The sequence below is a fragment of the Mandrillus leucophaeus genome, unplaced genomic scaffold, assembly GCF_000951045.1.
Source record: "Mandrillus leucophaeus isolate KB7577 unplaced genomic scaffold, Mleu.le_1.0 Scaffold57, whole genome shotgun sequence".
NCBI lineage: Eukaryota > Metazoa > Chordata > Mammalia > Primates > Cercopithecidae > Mandrillus > Mandrillus leucophaeus.
Genome location: NW_012106141.1, coordinates 6,993,261 through 7,012,061, shown reverse-complemented (window position 1 = coordinate 7,012,061; position 18,801 = coordinate 6,993,261). Strand labels below are relative to the sequence as shown.

General features: G+C 38.8%; 2 protein-coding genes across 4 annotated transcripts in view; one reads left to right on the top strand and one right to left on the bottom strand.

Annotated features, from left to right (window-relative positions):
* The window catches only part of CCDC66 (coiled-coil domain containing 66), a 60,995-nt gene extending 57,248 nt beyond the window's left edge, over positions 1-3,747 (top strand). For both annotated transcript variants that reach the window (XM_011998419.1, XM_011998420.1), the window contains exons 15-18: positions 87-127; positions 1,223-1,479; positions 1,757-1,881; positions 3,461-3,747. In XM_011998419.1, coding sequence (XP_011853809.1) covers positions 87-127; positions 1,223-1,479; positions 1,757-1,881; positions 3,461-3,547 — 510 coding nt within the window. In that variant the 3' untranslated portion in view covers positions 3,548-3,747. The remainder of the gene's footprint in view (positions 1-86; positions 128-1,222; positions 1,480-1,756; positions 1,882-3,460) is intronic.
* Positions 3,748-4,758: 1,011 nt separating this feature from the next.
* Positions 4,759-18,801, bottom strand: part of LOC105552682 (protein FAM208A) — a 38,356-nt gene continuing 24,313 nt past the window's right edge. The window contains exons 9-15 of one of the 2 annotated variants that reach the window (XM_011998417.1): positions 14,933-15,861; positions 10,449-10,571; positions 9,536-9,695; positions 8,997-9,105; positions 6,718-6,896; positions 6,369-6,533; positions 4,759-5,463 (exon numbers count right to left, since the gene is read on the bottom strand). In XM_011998417.1, the coding sequence (XP_011853807.1) occupies positions 4,934-5,463; positions 6,369-6,533; positions 6,718-6,896; positions 8,997-9,105; positions 9,536-9,695; positions 10,449-10,571; positions 14,933-15,861 (2,195 nt within the window). In that variant the 3' untranslated portion in view covers positions 4,759-4,933. The remainder of the gene's footprint in view (positions 5,464-6,368; positions 6,534-6,717; positions 6,897-8,996; positions 9,106-9,535; positions 9,696-10,448; positions 10,572-14,932; positions 15,862-18,801) is intronic. The other variant, XM_011998418.1, reaches the window with a different exon arrangement.

Sequence of the window (18,801 nt, the reverse complement as noted above, 5' to 3'; positions counted from 1 at the left end):
GATTATTTCAATAAGTAGCTCTAAAAATATTTGTGGGGACATGTGAAAATGCTACATATTCCTTTCTGCATTTATCCATCTTTTAGGAAGAAGAGCCTCTGAATATTCATTCATTCAGCAAGGAAAGGTATGTATGCATCAGATTAATTCTGCAGCTATTTAGTGCTTTCTGTGTGGGACAAAAAAGGGATTCAAGATCTGGACGGCATGAGGCATATAGTTATATATAGAGAACAGTCAGAAAGGGTGTGGCTTCCAGGTGAGGGTTAGAGGATTAAGGGATAGGGTGGCACTTTAGCTGGAGCTTGAAGGCCCGTGTTGGACTGGGCCTAGGCAGGAATGTAGATAACATTTACTTTTATCTCTAGACTTAACTAAGTGATTTTGATATTCCAGGTATGTCACTAGCAGAATAGGCATTCTGCTTTGGGAGGAGGGATGGCCAGGAGTGGTGAATGGGAAGAAATGACTGATAAGGACAATGAGAAATTCAGTCAATGAGAGATTTAGAAATTAGAATCTTTATTCTGTCTTTGTGCACGAACCAGCTGGTTTAGTTGTCTCAGAATGGGGCTTAAAAACAAGTTTCGTTCAGATGGTGAGTATATTATTTTATGGTGAATTATCTAAGGAGAAAACAGTAGGCTCAGATTAACCAAACCAGCAGTGTTCCTCAGGATCTAGTAATTAAATATGTCTCCCTTGTGCTACAGTACACATACCATAGCTAGTGCTAGTAAAAACACAGATAAATACCATTCTTTTCCCCTGTTTTATGGAACGATATTATAGAGCTCAGGCTTCTATGCATATATTCCCAAAGGTGTTACAGGTACATTTAGAATAAAGTGAAATGGGCCAGGCATGTGGCTCACGCTTATAATCCCAGCACTTTGGGAGGCCGAGGCAGGTGGATCACCTGAGGTCAGGAGTTCAAGACCAGCCCTGGCCAACGTGGTGAACCCTGTCTCTACTAAAAATACAAAAACTAGCTGGGCACAGTGGTGTGCGCATGTAATCCCAGCTACTTGGGAAGCCGAGACAGGACAGGTTGCTTGAACCCAGGAGGCAGAAGTTGCAGTGAGCTTACATCACACCACTGCACTCCAGCCTGGGCAACAGAGCAAGACTTCGTTTCATAAAGTGAAATGTGATCAAAGAGAGATACTTAATCTAAATACACAATTTTTTACTAAGGCTCCTATTTTTCTTTTTTTAATAGGTCTCCATCACCACCAGTTCCAGCAGTGAAAAACAGAACTCAACAAACTCAAAATACATTACACTTACCACTAAAAAACAGTAGCTATGAGAGAGAGAATTTGATTTCAGGAGGTAATCAAACAAAATTATCACCTGGAATTTCTGAATCATCCCATTTTATTCCCTATGTTCGAACAAATGAGATCTATTACCTTGATCCCGATGCACCATTGTCTCAGCCTTCAACCCAGGACCCTCAGTACCAAAATTCACAAGGTAAGTAAATATAAGCATTCTAACTGTAAAAATTGACCCATGTAAACCCCCAACTTTAAATTCCAAATTAGTAATTCCTGCACTTAGTTCTAGAAAGTTTCTTACAATGTTTGCTCCTGGAGAGAGGAAGGAATTTTCTCTTGAATATGTCTTAAATTTTGCTTAGTACTTTCCTAGGATACATATTTATTAATGACTCCTTAGAATATTATATAGCACAGGGCTGTATCATTTTACTAATGTAATTGACTGATTTGTTACTTTCATCTCGCTTTACACTGTGGCCAAGAACGACAGCTATTTGATTCTGACTGTGTCAGTGATCCACTTCTTAATCCTAACATGGTGAAAAATAGGGATCGACAGCAAGCAATCCTTAAGGGACTTTCAGAACTGAGACAGGTATGAGCTTTTTCGAGTGTAGATGTGTCTGTTCTTTATGTGGCGTGGGCGGTTCGGGGAACATGTTGAATGGCTGTTTTAAGTTACTTTGATGCATCCCAGGTTTTAACAAGTATTTCAGTTCCTGTATGTTAGACACAAATAAAATGGGACTTTCCTTCGACTTGCTTTTACATTGCCGTCTTTGAGTAGTTCTTTCCAGTACGAAATCATGAGACAGTTCCAAAATTAAGACAAGTTTATTGAGTAAAAAAAATGCATACATTGGAACGGCAAAACATCAATAAGGCCCTAAAACAAAAAATACAGTTACGCTTTAACAAATTCTTAGCAATATGTGGCTTTTAAAAAAACTTGACGTGTTGGCAGTGTTTAGAAATATTGATGTACATCCCAAATAGTAATAAATTCAGTATGAAATTATACGTATAACCTTACTCACCAGATTACTTTTTCTCCCAAACTATTGTGACTTCTCATTATTTTACTCTCTGATTAAAACGGGTGACATCCTACAACCTTTGCTCCATCCCTTGGGCTTTAAAAAGAATGGCTGTAGTTAGCTTTGATTCACTATATACTCTGTACTCAGGGAAGAATAAGCTGTGTTGTTTATAAGTGCCCTTTTCCATGTCGGCATGTACCAATACCCTCTGCATTTCAAAATGCTGACTCAGATGTCTTCCCTCTACAGAACTAGAAAATTGTCCCCTTTGGTCTATTTACTCATTTGAAGACAAACAGGATTACTAAGAGTTTTACATAAATTATTTCTTTAGAGTGACAAAGTGTTAATTTACTTCTTGCTTAGTGGAGACAAAAATTATGAGATAAAGAGAAAGGAATATGATGTACACATTTACCCACAAATATAGTGCCCAGTGTTATTTCAGCAGGACCCTTCTATTAGCATCTAAGGTAAGGTTAGGACAGTCAAGATAAACACTGGATGTTGGCCAGGCGCAGTGTGGCTCAAGCCTGTAATCCCAGCACTTTGGGAGGCCGAGATCACGAGGTCAGGAGATCGAGACCATCCTGGCTAACACAGTGAAACCCTGTCTCTACTAAAAACACAAAAAATTAGCTGGGTGTGGTGGTGGGTGCCTGTAGTCCCAGCTATTTGGGAGGCAGGAGAATGGCGTGAACCTGGGAGGCGGAGCTTGCAGTGAGCCGAGATCGCACCACTGCACTCCAGCCTGGGCAACACAGCAAGACTCCATCTCAAACAAAACAAAACAAAACAAACACTGTATGTATGTTAAGGGAGACGCCTCCTAGTATCTAAGCAGTTGGGGGTGGATTGGGGGAGAGGGAATGACTTCATTTACCCTCATAGTTTTGGAGGCTTGATTTTTAAGAAAATTCTCATCCCTACTGATTTTTATGCTAAAAATACAATCTTACAAATGTGATAGCTATATATCCAAATGAAGTGGTCTAGTACAAGCATTTCTGAAAAATTGTTGAATGACAATTTTATCCTAAGCAATGTGTTTTCCAAGTGAATAGAATTCTAGTTTAACACAACATTGCAAGTCAGGTGTGCACATTTTACTAACATATATCAATGTGATTTCAGGGCCTTCTCCAGAAGCAAAAGGAGTTGGAAAGTAGTCTCCTGCCTTTAGCTGAAAATCAAGAAGATAATTTTGGTTCTTCATTTTAAATGTAGAAAATCAAATCATTCGCATTTGATTTGTGTCTTCCAAATTATAAAATGTGCTCACTGGCTCAACGGTATTTTTCAAATAACCTAGATTTTATTTTTTTAAATGCTCATTAAAAACTTGTATACTATGTAGTAAAATGCTGTACTTGTTCTATACAATAAAACATACTTTTGTAAAAGCTTAGTAGTAAAAAAAACATGTTCTTCTGCTCTGTCACCACCTGAGTATTGAAGCCCTATAAAAAAAAACACTTACTACTTACCTTAATATAGTCTGGCGTTCCTGGGACCTCACAGTGTTCTTTCACACTTTTTATGTAACTTATTAAGTGAAATACCACTCATGCATTTGTTCTAAAGTGCCAAAGTTCTAACTTATTAACACGTCTAGACCCATAACTCTATATAACTTTACTAAAATAAATTCAATTTAAGCTTCTGTGGAAATTGTTTTCTTCTCTAAATCCTGCTTTTATGACATTTGTAGAAATTGCAATTTTCAAAAACATTTTTATAAGTTAGCATTAGCAACAAGTTAGTAATTAGTATTAGAGGCAGTAGTTAGGAATAGATGTAGGTTTGAAAGCTATCTCCACTGTATCTTTCTAGTATAGCACTAATGTGTTCAACAAATGGTAATTACTACTAAGACCACCTCAAAAATATATTTCCATTATACTTCAATATTGCTAAAACTAATTTAAAAATCAAATTGTTCAATGCCATTGATAAACAGAAGCCTATCTTCTGAAATATAAAAGTTAATTTCATTAAATCAAGGATTGCACAAGTACTGAAAAATCGAATGCTCTCGAAGTTACCGGAATTTTAGCAATAGGCAGTTTTTACGTGACTAAGCCTAGAGATAAAAAATGTGTCCTATGTACATAGTTTATTATCTAAATGAAACTGCATTGTTAAATCTTGAGGTATTGAGCCAAAATCCTGTAAATATTAACACTGCTATTACTGGCTTATACCTGTGTAAAAACACTATACAAAAGCCTAAATCAAAATAATTCACTTCAACAAAAGTACTTTGTATCAGGTGACATTAGAGCAAAAGAAGTAAAGCCTTTGCTGTTTACCGTCCTCCTGCAAGCATCTGATTTTACACATAAAACAGGCTTCAATTTGAAGCCTAACTACAGGTAACATACAAAAGTAAAACTTAGGAAGTGCCAACATGAGATAATTCAAGTACAATATATGTTAAAAATATATATTTATTTCAATTTTTAGATGCTTCAACTGTTACAGACCATCATGATTTAAATAAAAGAAACATTTGAGAAAGAACAAGAACCTTTTGTTTAGAGAATGAAATATAAATTGTTAATAAACAAAGTCCACAACAATCTATTAAAAAAAAAGTTACTATAGTTATTTCTCTTGTGAATATGGCCTGGAAGAATCACTTTTCCCTCCACTTAAGGGAGGTGGAGATTTATCTCTATCCAAGCTTTGAGTATAAGCAGATAAGAAGTAATTTTCATTTTCTTGAGACTGACTTGATGAAAGGGCATATGGTGTCCCCAAAAATGTCTGATGAGTGAGAACATTAAAATGACTAAACTGATGGGACATATTTAATTGACTATGATAAACCTGAAAGTTACTATATGAATCTTGTTCTGTTGAATTGCTGTTCTCTCCTTCAGAGCATACTATATCAACAGAAGTTCTCTCTTCAGAATCAAGATAAGTCTTATCTTCTAATAAACTGTTTTGCACATCAGGAGACGACTGCAACTCAATTTGAGTATTCTTTTTTTGATCTGTTCCACGTGATCCTTTGGTCTCTCTCTCCCATATTTCTGAATGAAAATTGCTGCATACTTCTATATGTGAGATTTCATCCCCTGAATCCAGAGACATATCCTCTTCATCCTTTTCATCGTTTTCTAAAAGAGCTACATTTAAAAAACAAAAAGTCCTCCTCTATTGAAATACACAGTTTGTTTACGTTTTAAAATTATACACTACTCACACAATATAACGCGTCAGGGTCTGCAAGTCCACAATCCCTTAAAGCTTGGTCTTCTGCCACAAGTTCACTTAGTCACAACACTCACACTAGATGTGAATGTCCAGATAATCCGATGCTAAAAGCTTCTGCGAAATGTGTTCACGTTTAATGTTGGGAAATCCCAACTCCCAGCTCCAAAGGGGTTAATGTCAAAACAGCATCTAAAGTTATACGGTAATTCAGTATTTGACAAGACAAATATAAAATAAAATTTTTTGACATCTAGCTTCACTGGATTACTAAACTGGTTAGCACTACTGAATGATCATTTCTGCTTTTTTTCATCCAAAACAAAAGTACATCTTTCATTTCACATAGAACCTGGAACCAAAGCAGAGGCCATCTCACGAAAGACTAAAGCTATGACAGCTCTACTATCTTGCAATTAAACTGCTTTATACATGTGGGGAGGTCTAGCAGCTCAATGCTGAATCGCCATATCTGGTTTCCTACCTTTTTATTAATATAACCCCTTTGCTGACAATAGTAACCAATAATGCTTACAAACCCTTGAAGAGAAAATGCATACTCCATAGTATGCATTGTCTACAATATAGATAGAAATGCATAATCTATAATAACTAACAACTTAGACTGGCTACAGTATAATAAATGAGATCTTGTGCATGCTAAGTATTAGAATGATAAATGTCTTCAAACACTTTCCCTGTGACTGTTTATACTGAGGCGAGTGGTTTCAAAACAGTCATTTCATTATTTGGTAACAGAACAAAACCATTCCTCTTTTACTGTCTGCGTTAAAGAAAATGAAAACCACTGAAAAGTTACCTGACTGGGACTCAAGATTCTCATTAGCACCAAGCTGCGGAAGGTTTTCTTCTGTGACTGAGTTGTGATAGCCCACAAGATTTTTAAAGTTTTGCATGAAGTCTTCAGCAGTTGCAACCACTATTCCATTATCTGTATAACTGGAAAGCATCTTGATGGTCTTCTCTAAATTAAGAAAAAACGTTTCATGTATGAAACCCTTCAAAATGTAGACAGCCCCCAGCCCTCACAAAATCCTTTCCTTCACATTTTCAGAATCAAAGCTTAGCGATACCCACCACAGCCCCATAAAATCCTTTCATCCACATTCCTATATTCATAATAGAAAGCTTAGGAGTGCTCTCTTTACCTGTTAAAAAGACTATGTGTCGTTGCTGTATGTTCTGAGCCTGAAGTCTGATAAGGCAATCCAATTCTGGAGCATTTCGAGTTTGTGAATCACAATTGTGGTATGACAAAATTTCAACCAGATGTTTCTTCTGATAGACATTCAGAAGCGTCAACAGACTTAGAGCTTTAGCATTCAATCTGTGAAATTAAGCAGTTCAGTATCTGGATCTGTACTTCTAAAATTTAGTATGGAAATTTCTGCTGTAGATTAAAATTCAATTTCTTCCATTGAGGCAACTAATGACAACTGCACTGCTTTAGCTCTCTGCCTGGTGTACGGGCGTGCTTCTTTGGAAAGAAAGAAAGAAAGGGGTTTCTTGGTCGCAAGGCCTCAGGGCCAGCTATACAGCTTAGGCTAAAATCTCAGCTGATTATTCTACTTACTTAAAGTATGATTACCTCTATCAATTTTGAACTTTAATGAAGGACTTAAAAGGACAAAAAAAGTATAAATCCTTCCTTCAAAAAATACAATATACAGACCAGGCCTGATGGCTCACGCCTGTAATCCCAAAACTTTGGGAGGCCAAAGCAGTTGGATCACCTGAGGTCAGGAGTTCAAGACCAGCCCGGCCAACATAGTGAAACCCCATCTCTACTCAAAATACAATTAGCCGGATGAGGTGGCTCATGCCTGTAATCCCAACTACTTGGGAGGCTGAGGCGGGAGAATCACTAGAACCCAGGAAGCAGAGGTTGCAGTGAGCTGAGACTGCACTATTATACTCCAGTCTGGGCAACAAGAACTAAAGTCTCTTAAAAAAAAAAAGTACACTATTATGGCTCTAAACTCTTTTTTTTGTTTGTTTTGAGACAGAGTCTCGCTCTGGCGCCAGGCTGGAGTACAGTGGTGCAATCTCAGCTTGCTGCAACCTCCGCTTCCTGGGTTCAAGCGATTCTCCTGCCTCAGCTTCCCGAGTAGCTGGGACTACAGGCGTACACCACCACACCCAGTTAATTTTTGTATTTTTAGTAGAGACGGGGTTTCACCATGTTGGACAGGATGGTCTCAATCTCCTGACCTCGTAATCCGCCTGCCTCAGCCTCCCAATGTGCTGGGATTACAGGCATGAGCCACCATGCCCGGCCGGCTCTAAGCTGTTTCTATATTGCAAGGGACAAGCAACAAGTGGAGATAAGCTTTTAAGAGTGAATTGCTACAAAGAATTAAATGCTCAAAACTTATTTAAGCCTGAATTTCCTGAAAAGTGTACCATGGAATGTCATACTTTAAGAAATAAAATTTGGTGGTCTAAGTTTAAGGAAATAATGATTAACACAATGTAAAACAATTCTTTTAACTAGAGTTCTTCATATCCTTTAATGTGTACATACATTTTATAGACTTTACTAGTAGGCTATAGTGTCCCAAATGTGCCTGATTACCACAATCATTTATGGACTCTCTCAAGTGACTAGTGTTCCAAAGATCACACTTGAAGAAGTGACTCCCATGCATGTTAGAAATTACCTATATATACATGAATTGATGTCCTACTCACAAATCACTTCACCAGGTCAAGATTAATCCTTGTCCAAATATATGTAATTTTATTAGCTACCTACAAAGTAGTCAGTTGGCTCAGAGAGGGTCTGATGTAGTTGGAACATACAGTTCAGTTAAAAAAGGAAAATGCTGGCTGGGCACAGTGGCTCACGCCTGTAATCCCAGCACTTTGTGAGGCCAAGGCAGGCAGATCACCTGAGGACAGAAGTTCGAGACCAGCCAGGCCAATGTGGTAAAACCCCATCTCTACTAAAAATACAAAAATAAGCTGGGCATGGTGGCAGGCACCTGTAACCTCAGCTACTTGAGAGGCTGAGGTGGGAGAATCGCTTGAACCCGGGAGGCGGAGGTTGCAGTGAGGCGAGATTGCCCCACTGCACTCCAGCCTGGGCTGCAAGAGCAAAACTCCATCTCAAAAAAAAAAAAAAAAAAAAAAAAAAAGAAAAATGCTGATCATTCCATTTGGATGATTACTCTAAATCCACAAATGGCAAAGATTAAACAAATTTTACCTATGCACATAACAAGAACTTCACCAAACTTCTACTTAAAAATACTGCTTCCTCTTATAAAGGCAAGAATAATTTAGTATCTATACTCCATTATGACTGGCTATGGACATCTGTGAAAAATGAAGAACATCCATAATCTACAAACATGGGAATAGAGAAATATGAGTACAATGTTAAAATCAACAACCATTAATTATATAGTTATGTTTCAAAGCTTACCTGCCTAGTTCCTTTAGTTTCTTCTGAAATTTACAGTGGACTTTCCATTGCCATTTTCCTTCTGGAGTACTAAGTTCTTCAAGGAATGTCAAAAAATTTTTAAGGTTCTCTGTTAGAAATAATGAAGTTCCTTTTTAATTCAATAAATAATCATTCCACAAGTGAATTATGATGCTTTTTCATATTATGTAGAAACATCGACTTTCCTATGTACTCTTTTCATTTCTCTTTGTCTAAGGGAGACAGATCTATACATGCCTAAAACTCTAAGAATATAACATCTACATACAAAAGAACATGTTGATGACAGTAATACAAGAAGTGATTCAACTGCAGCAGGGGCAGAAAGCCTTGCTTTACACCAGATTTAGAGAAAATTATTGGTCTAAGAGAAGGGGAAAGAAATTTGAGGTAATAAAAGCTCAGGAAAAGACTGAAATGTACTAGTTATCTGTGAATGGCAGAATAAATGGACAGTACATTAAAAAGTATTAGAGTCAGAAGAGGAGTTATGTGCTCAAAAGAACATCACACCTTACCAATTGTGACAACCTCTGGATTTAGAATTGATTCATCAGATACGATAAAACCTCCAGATACAAATAATTCATTGTATGTATGATTTTTAACATCATCCAGGCTATCAACACCAGCAAAACTAACGCAGGGGAGCTTCTTTAAAGTCACCAAGCCAGGTATCTGTTTAAATCCCAAAATAAAAAGAGAAACAGATGGATGAGGGAATGAAGTGATAGACTCAAGTGTGAAGGAACCTACAGGAAGTCTAACAGAATGCATTATGGCTCATCTGTATTAGTAGATTGCCTCTGGAAAGCCATACACACAAATAATATTCTCAACATTATTTCCCAATATATAAACCAACATTTATGTACTGGGACCTATCGGAGACCACTAAAGCAGCTTACAATAGACCTGAAAACACAAAATGGACAAAAGCTGACCTCTCTATAACCTGTGAATACAGTCAGAATTCAGATGAAGGCAAAAGCCTATGTGCTGGAACAGTCAATCAGGAAAGGCATCCAAGATGTAAGATGTGAGATAGGGCTCCTAAGACTACATGGGATACCTCAAAATATAAGGGAAAAGGGGACTGGTCTGACAAAGACGGAGCACAAATAGGTTTTTCCTAGGACATACAAATGAAGATGAAAACATTAAGTAGTCAGCAGACCCAATGGCATTCAAGGATTCAGTACTCTTATTAGTCTTGACTACTTGAGTGACAGGGAAGATCCGTGATGTGCAGCAATTTAAAACTTTGCAGAGGTACAAACTTGAATCTCACAAGCTGATTCATAGATGGGTCCTTAAGTTTAATCTCCTTTAAAGCTTATTTTAAAAACACTAGTCTGCCAGACAGCAAGATTTTAAAATAAGGGAGTTTTTAAAACCAAAGTAAGTAGTGAATTTGACTTAATAGTCTACCTTGTGAATGAAACCTGCAATGTCTTCATTTTGAATAATAATCAATAGTTTATCTAATTTTGATCTTCTTTCCAAAAACTGTTCTGGATGACATTCTGTATTGCCTAATTTGATAAGATATTCCTGTTAAAGAAAAACAACTAAATCAATATTAAAATGCTTTTTTGTAAACATCAATTTAATACCAGAAATGCAAGATAAACTGATAAGCTTAAGTACTACTAGGACATTATTAACAATGAATGAATTTACACTCTAAGAGACCTTACAGACCATCAAATCTATTTTTTTTTTTTTTTTTTTTTTGAGACAGGCTATCACTGTTTCCCAGGCTGGAGTGCAGCGGAATGATCACAGCTCACTGCAGCCTTGACCTCCCAGGCTCAAGCAATCCTCCCACCTCAGCCTCCTGAATACGTGGCACTAGGCTCACATCACCACACCAGGCTAATTTTTTTTTTTTGGTAAGAGAGTCTCGCTGTGTTGCCCAAGCTGGTCTTAAATTCCTGGGTTTGATCATCCTCCTGCCTTGGCCTTCCAAAGTGCTGGGATTATAGGCATAAGCCACTGCACATGGCCCAAATCCACTTTTCTTTTCTAGAAGAGCAATCTAAAGGTCAGAGCTTCACCAATCACAGAGTCACAATGTTACAGCACTATGCAAAGCCAGCTAATTAACAGTGTGAGAGTAACAGAAAGAACTGTTAATTAGGCCAGGTTCTTAACCCAGCTCCTTTAGTTATTATAGAGGTTAATAATCGATTAGACTCTAGGTTGCCTGTAATACCTTAGAAACACTTTAAGGCAACCTAGAGTCTAATCATTAACCACTCCCTAGCTCCCATTTTCCTTTCCATTCTAAGCAGGCCCTTGGTTATTTGCAGCAGTATTAACTGGGATAAACGCCTTCAGAGTTAAGAACTTTCACAACCATAGCTCCTTTAATTCACAACAGCTCAAAAAGCATTTATATAGACCTTCATTATGTACAATAGTATTGACATACTAATAAGCCATTTCTGTCAAGTTTCTGTCTTCAAAGTAGACTCTCCCAACTAATAACTCTTCTTCCTCCATGCTGGTGAACATGGTACTGCCTTTCACAAGACACAGGCAGACTTCCATGCAGAGTTCCCTTTGCTCTCTGCTTGCTGGTGGAATCCTGAAACACTGAAGTAAACTGCAAGATCCTGGAGGTCATATTCCTCATTTCAGAGATTACTTTTAACATCAGCACAGCTGGTCAGACAGCTATAATAAAAACCCAGCTCACCTGACAACCTGTCTACTGCTCTTTCAACAGCTGCCTAAAGTGTCACCCCAAAGAGGAGGATGTTGTGCTAAAGCAGCACCTTCTACATTGATTTTGATCCAAGCTCTGGAACTTTTGGGCAGATCTCAGACCAGCTTAGTCAGTTAATGAAAAGGTAAATTACCATCTGACATGCCTCCTGATAATTTTTTTTTTTTTTTTTGAGATGGAGTCTTACTCTGTCACCCAGGCTGGAGTGCAGTGGCGCTACCTCGGCTCACTGCAAGCTCTGCCTCCCAGGTTCACACCATTCTCCTGCTTCAGCCTCCCCAGTAACTGGGACTACAGGTGCCCATCACCATGCCTGGCTAATATTTTGTATTTTTAGTAGAGATGGGGTTTCACCGTGTTAGGATGGTCCCGATCTCCTGACCTCATGATTCACCCGCCTCAGCCTCCCTCCTGGTAATTTTTGATGTCTTCTTACATTAAGAAGCTTTAAGTTGATTTAAAATAAGACAGTTTAATTCATATAATAAATCAGTTTGACTCCAGAAATATTTAAAGTTTACATTTTTATTCATAAAGTCTTTTACTGTAGTATTTTTGCTGGAATATTTCCAATGGATATTGATTAAAAGAATTAAGGTTTCAATCTGGTTTTCTATCAGATTCGTAAAACAAAGAATGCTCTTTTATTCTATATAAATGACAGAAATGACTTGTTCTATGCCAGAAAAAATTAAAAGCACATTTCATTAGGAAATGCATCTCCTATCCCCGTAATCTAAATGTCACGGCAGGGTGCGATAGCTTACGCCTATAATCCCAGTACTTTGGGAGGCCAAGGCGGGCACATCACCTAAGGCCAGGAGTTCAACACCAGCCTGGCCAACATGGTGAAACCCCGTCTCTACTAAAAATACAAAAAATTAGCTGGACGTTGTGGTGGGTGCCTGTAATCCCAGCTACTTGGGAGGATGAGGCAGGAGAATTGCTTGAACCTAGGAGGTGGAGGTTGCAGTGAGCCAAGATACTGCTATTACACTCCAGCCTGGGCAACAAGAACAAAACTCCATCTCACTAAATAAATTTTTTAAAATGTCAAATAGGTGTGTTACAAATCTTTTTAAAAAAGGAGCAGGGGGTTGGGGGTGTGGGGGTGGAGGGAGTTGGAATTATGCTAAGCACACTCGGAACTGGGCGCAACCTATTCTCTCATCTAGCCCCAAACCAAGATGCAGCTATGCCCCCAAAGAGTACTGTGCTTGGGAACTCACTGCTGGCTGGTGGGGAAAAGTTGAGAAACTCTACAGTCAGTCAATGCAACCAAGGAATTCCTAGAAGTCTCATTTCATTTTCCCAAGAAACCATTAGGAATCAGTAAGGAAAGCCCAACAGAGTACTCTGACTCATGTCATTTCTATGTTCTTCAGGTCTTGACCAGGTGACGTCACACGAAACATGCTGACCTCAGAGATGTCCAAACTGACAAAAGGCTTAGGACATGTTAGTAGCTATAAAGCCCATGGTCCCTCTGATTCCTCTAATGAAATTCCAGTCATGGTAAGTAAACTCTATAAATGAGAGCAGACATTTATTTCAAAATCTTAGGCATTCCCTTGAGGAATTAAAATCCCATAATTTATTGAGTATTAATTTTAATATTACACCACTAATACAATTGCTCCAATGTGTTACCATTTACCTACCTACTGGTAACAAACTTACATATCTATCTCTAACATACAGACACACAGAAAGGCGTGTGTGGTTTTTTTTTGAGACGGAGTCTTGCACTGTTGCCCAGACTGGAGTACAGTGATGCAATCTCGGCTCACTGCAAGCTCCGCCTCCTGGGTCCACGCCATTCTCCTGCCTCAGCCTCCCAAGTAGCTGGGACTACAGGAAGCTGCCACCATGCCCGGCTAATATTTTTGTCCTTTTAGTAGAGACGGGGTTTCACTGTGTTAGCCAGGATGGTTTCGATTTCCTGACCTCGTGATCCACCCACCGCAGCCTCCCAAAGTGCTGGGATTACAGGCGTGAGCCATAGCGCCTGGCCATCTGTGTGTTTCAACCAAATATCTGAAATATTAGTCTGCAGCTTCGGTAGAAAAAATACACCTCACAGTGAGAAATCTTTCGTGACTGAGTAGTCTTTCAAGATTATCAGGTTTCTTGATCAATAAAGGATAAAGGGAATGTAACATGGCTAGGGTATCAAGAAATACCAAAAGTTTATCATTAAGCCAACCCTGGGCAGTTTGTTTTTCTATGTGATTGATCAAATCCCATGAGATAAACCCTGGCAACTTAATTTTTCCTCTCTGTGTTTTTCCTTCCTCTTCATTAAAAATCCAAGAAATGGCCAGGCATGGTGGCTCACGCCTGTAATCCCAGCACTATGGGAGGCTGAGGCGGGTGGATCACGAGGTCAGGAGTTCCAGACCAGCCTGACCAACATGGTGAAACCCTGTCTCTACTGAAAATACAAAAAAAAAATTAGCTGGGCATGGTGTTGCATGCCTGTAATCCCAGCTACTCGGGAGGCTGAGGCAGGAGAACTGCTTGAACTCGGGAGGCAGAGGTTGCAGTGAGCCGAGATCACACCACTGTACTCCAGCCTGGGCGACAGAGGGAGACTCCATCTCAAAAAAAAAAAAAAAAAAAAAATTCCAAGAAACACTTCAAACCTTCAAATCAACAGTTTAAAAGGTATGTGCATAAATGACACTGTAAAACAAGATTCTAAATTCTAACATATTTAAACCCCAAGTTCTGAATTTACTTGGACTTACCACTCTTTTATTCCACCCTGAGTTAAATTATGAAGATATACAATCAACATTTATTTTTATTATTTATTTTTAGAGACAGGGTCTCACTCTGTCACCTAAGCTGGCACAATCATAGCTAACTGTAATCTTAAATGCCTGGGCTCAAGTGACCCTCCCACTTGAGCTTCCCAAGCAGCTGGGACTACAGTAGAGTGCCACCACACCTATTTTGTTATTAAGAGACAAAGTCTTGTTATGTTGCCCAGGCTGGTCATGAACTCCTGGCCTCAAGCAATCCTCCTGCCTCAGCCTCCCAAGTTTTGGAATTACAGGTATTAGCCACCATGCCTGGCCTATGGTAAACATTTAAACACAAAAAACTTCCATTTTATACAGGTCACACCAACAAGAGAAGTTTGTACAGCATTACTATTACCTTCTCGTTTAGTTACCTTTATTTCTTTACAGAGCACACTCTCTTCTTCTTCATGAATATAAAATTTCACAGTATTTTTCTGGACATCTTTCATGATTTTAACCAAACTATTAAATACTTCAGGTTCTAACTGGCTTATAAAATTTGAAAGAGCCGGTTGAGCAGAAATGTTTACATCACTGGGGGATTTTGTTGTTTCTTCTACTGGTTCCCGGGCCATATCACCAGGTACAGTATGATCAGAAGTCACCGTTAACTCTGTGGCATGTTGAGGCTGGTTCATTTCTACTTCAGTTAAACTCAAAGTCGAAGTGGAATGCTGCTCATTAGAGTTGGTGTCTTTCAAAGGATCACTACACAGTGGCTCAAGGAGATGTTTATTGTTGAAGTCACTTGAGGAAACTGGTATGACATGCCTTTCCAGAAGATTCGATGCTATCTTAGCACCAGAATCGTTAGGACTGACTGGTGGCAAATTCCCACCCTTGGCTGATGCTTTAATAATAATAGTATTTAGCTTCTCATGCAAACCATCTACAAACTCCTGCACACCAGCTTTGGAAGTCTTAGAATATATGAACTCGGAAAGCCGTTTCATCTTCTCTTGTGTTGTAAAGATAGGTGTGGAAACTCTACTGACATATGAAACATTCTTTTGCTTCAAAATCTCTTCTATCTTCCTAGAAAAGAGATTGTACTCTCCTAACACTGTCCTCTCTGTGGTTTCGCTCACTGCAGGCGGCTCTGCCTCTGCTGCTGGCACACACTGCTCCTCCACCTGACCTGTCAACACGTCATCCTCAGTGGTGCCCTTTAGTGTGTCTGTAAATGGAGAGGATGGAAACTGGTAATCAGAACTTCTCTGTCTATTTATTACCCGGGGGTCGTTAGGAAAGGCCTCCTGTGGTGGCACACACACCAGTTGTTCTTCTGGTGATTTCATACCTATACAGGAAGAGTTCATTATTATAAGAGCAATCCAAAAATATAACATATGAAAACACAGACCCTTAAATTGGAGGGAAAAAAAGGGTTAACACACATTAAGAACTAATTATATATTAGAAAGTAAAATAAAATCCTAAAATTCTGGTATGAATTCTATGCCCTATGTGCCCTACTTATGGGATGGTCCTTAAGAGTTGCAGCTAGTGTTAACAACTCTGCCATTTTGAAGTGTTCAAGCAAACACCAATTTGGCATCAATACAAATTAAGTCATTTGCTTATTTCTGCCTCCCTACCATTCTGTAGATCTAAGTTTAATACACGTTTTAATCAAGATGGTCAGTTGCATCAGCTTGCTCAATCCCTGTATTTATTATTTGCCAAGTAATATCTACTATGGTAATGGCCCCTTAGTGAGAATTCTGAGCGTAAGACAATTGTAAGAATACCAAACAGAAATGCTGTGGGAATAACTGTCAAAAGTTAAAAGTTGCATCTAGGATCTAGGATAATTAATTTTGTATATGCTTTCAGACTTGTTCTCACTTATGAGGTTGCTACGTAGATTTCCTGTAATGTCAGGGACTTCATTTTATCAGGAAATAAAACGAATAATAATAAGAGAAGAATATATTTCACAGCTGCACACTTTTGACAGTCCTTTCATAAATATTTTCCTTTTGTTTGGAAATAATTCTAAGAGAAAAGAGGATAGCTATACCTCATTTGAGATACAGAGGTTGGCTGATACTGAGGTTGGCTGATACTATGGTTAGCTGATACTAATGGGATTAAAACCTTTCACTCTTGACAAATAGCTCAACCCAAAAGATCAACTTTCCCCCCAAAAAATCCTAAATTCAAACAAAGTATGTTTTTGAAACGTCTGAAAAAGGGAACCCAAATTCCACTTTTAAGCAACAAGGGTTTGAAAAACATTTAACTTCAATTTTAGTGTTATATTTTAGGAAAAGAAAAAACTCATGATCTTTGCTTAGAAGACCTATACACAATTTTACCTGCTAAAAAATTATTGATTTTCCTTAAGCCTTGGCCAACTTTCCCTAACAAATTGCTGCTGTAGTATAGGAAATGGTGCCTCTAAATCAGGAAGTCCAGGTACAGGTAGTTTTCAAACCTACAGTAAAGATTTTGCTCACACTCATCACACTAGAAAAGGTTTAAATAGACTCACTAGGAGTCAGCTTATGACATTCTCTACCAATCCTTGTGGTTATCCTGAACCAGTACACTCATTAACTATTGCAAAGGCAATTTGTCAGCACAAAGAAAAGACCCAAGGTGGGTCTGTAGGCGGAGGTGAGAGGGGAACAAAATATCCAACATGCCAGGATAAGAATTAGAACTGTATGAAATTGATAAACCAGAAAATCCAAGTTCCATAAGATAATTAGGAATACTAAATACCCTGAATATCTTAAATCTGCAACATTAAAATGTGGTTTAGTACATATAAAGTGTCTGGAAGGATACACAAGAAATTGGTAACCATAGCTAATATACAGGGAAGAATCTAAGTGACCTGGGCTGGGGTAGTATTACTTTCTGAAGTATTTTTAGACTTCTTGAATTATGTATCATGTCAAATATCGGATATATTCAAAGAAAAAATGTTGAATTGCATCTCATAAAACACATGGGTTGGGGAGAACTACCTTAATTTAAAAAGTTCTGAATTATTTATTAGACATGGGGCCTCACTATGTTTCCCAGACTGGCCTTGAATTTCTGGCCTCAACTCCTCCTGCCTCAGTCTTCCAAGCAGATGGGACTACAGGTGCATACCACCACATCCGGCTATTTATTACTTTAAATGAAACAGTGGCTCCCAAAATGTACAGCTAAACAACCAACCAGTAAGTTTACTCCTGAAGGGTTACAAATAAAGGGAATACTTTTAACCTGCAATGTAACTTAAATCTACATGGAGAATTTTCCATAATTAAAAACCTCTAAACCAAATAGATCCCTTTATAAAATATAAATAATCACAACCTAATTTTATTTTGCACAAATTTCCCTGTATGATTTTATTAAGAACTTAACTGCTCAGGCGCGGTGGCTCATGCCTGTAATCCCAGCACTTTGGGAGGCCAAGGCAGGCAGATCACCTGAGGTCAGGAGTTCGAGACCAGCCTGGCCAACATGGTGAAACCTCGTCTCTACTAAAAAATAATACAAAAATTAGCCAGGCGTGGTGGCGGGCACCTGTAATCTCAGCTACTCAGGAAGCGGAGGCTGCCGTGAGCCAAGATTGCACCACGGCACTCCAGCCTGCCTGGGCAACAGAGCAAGATTCTGTTGCACAAAAAAAAGGAAAAAAAACTGTAATTACTTTGAAAAGATCTCCATCTATAAGTGATTGAAAACACCATACATGTCAATCTATAATAATGCTTTTGTTGTTGTTTTTTTCTTAAACAGAGTCTCGCTCTGCCACCTGGCTGGAGTGCAGGGATGCGATCTCGGCTCACTGCAACCTCTGCCTCCCAGGTTCGAGCAATTCTCCTACCTCAGCCTCCCGAGGAGCTGTGACTACAGGTGCAAGCCACCACGCTCAGCTAACTTTTTTATTTAGTAGAGACAAGTTTTTACCTTGTTGGCCAGGATGGTCTCAATGTCTTGACCTCCTGATCCGCACGCCTTGGCCTCCCAAAGTGCTAGGATTACAAACATGAGCCACCACGTTGTTTTTGTTTTTAACTTACTGCCATTAAATAATTGCAGTATTTTAACTTTTAAGTGAAAGGGGGGTAGTGAGTTCTCTAAAGGTACTATCAGTCAGATGTCACATTCTGAAGCATAAGAAAGATTACTACTAGCCGGGCACGGTTGCTCACGCCTGTAATCCCAGCACTTTGGGAGGACGAGGCAGGGAGATCACGGGGTCAAGAGATCGAGACCATCCTGGCCAACA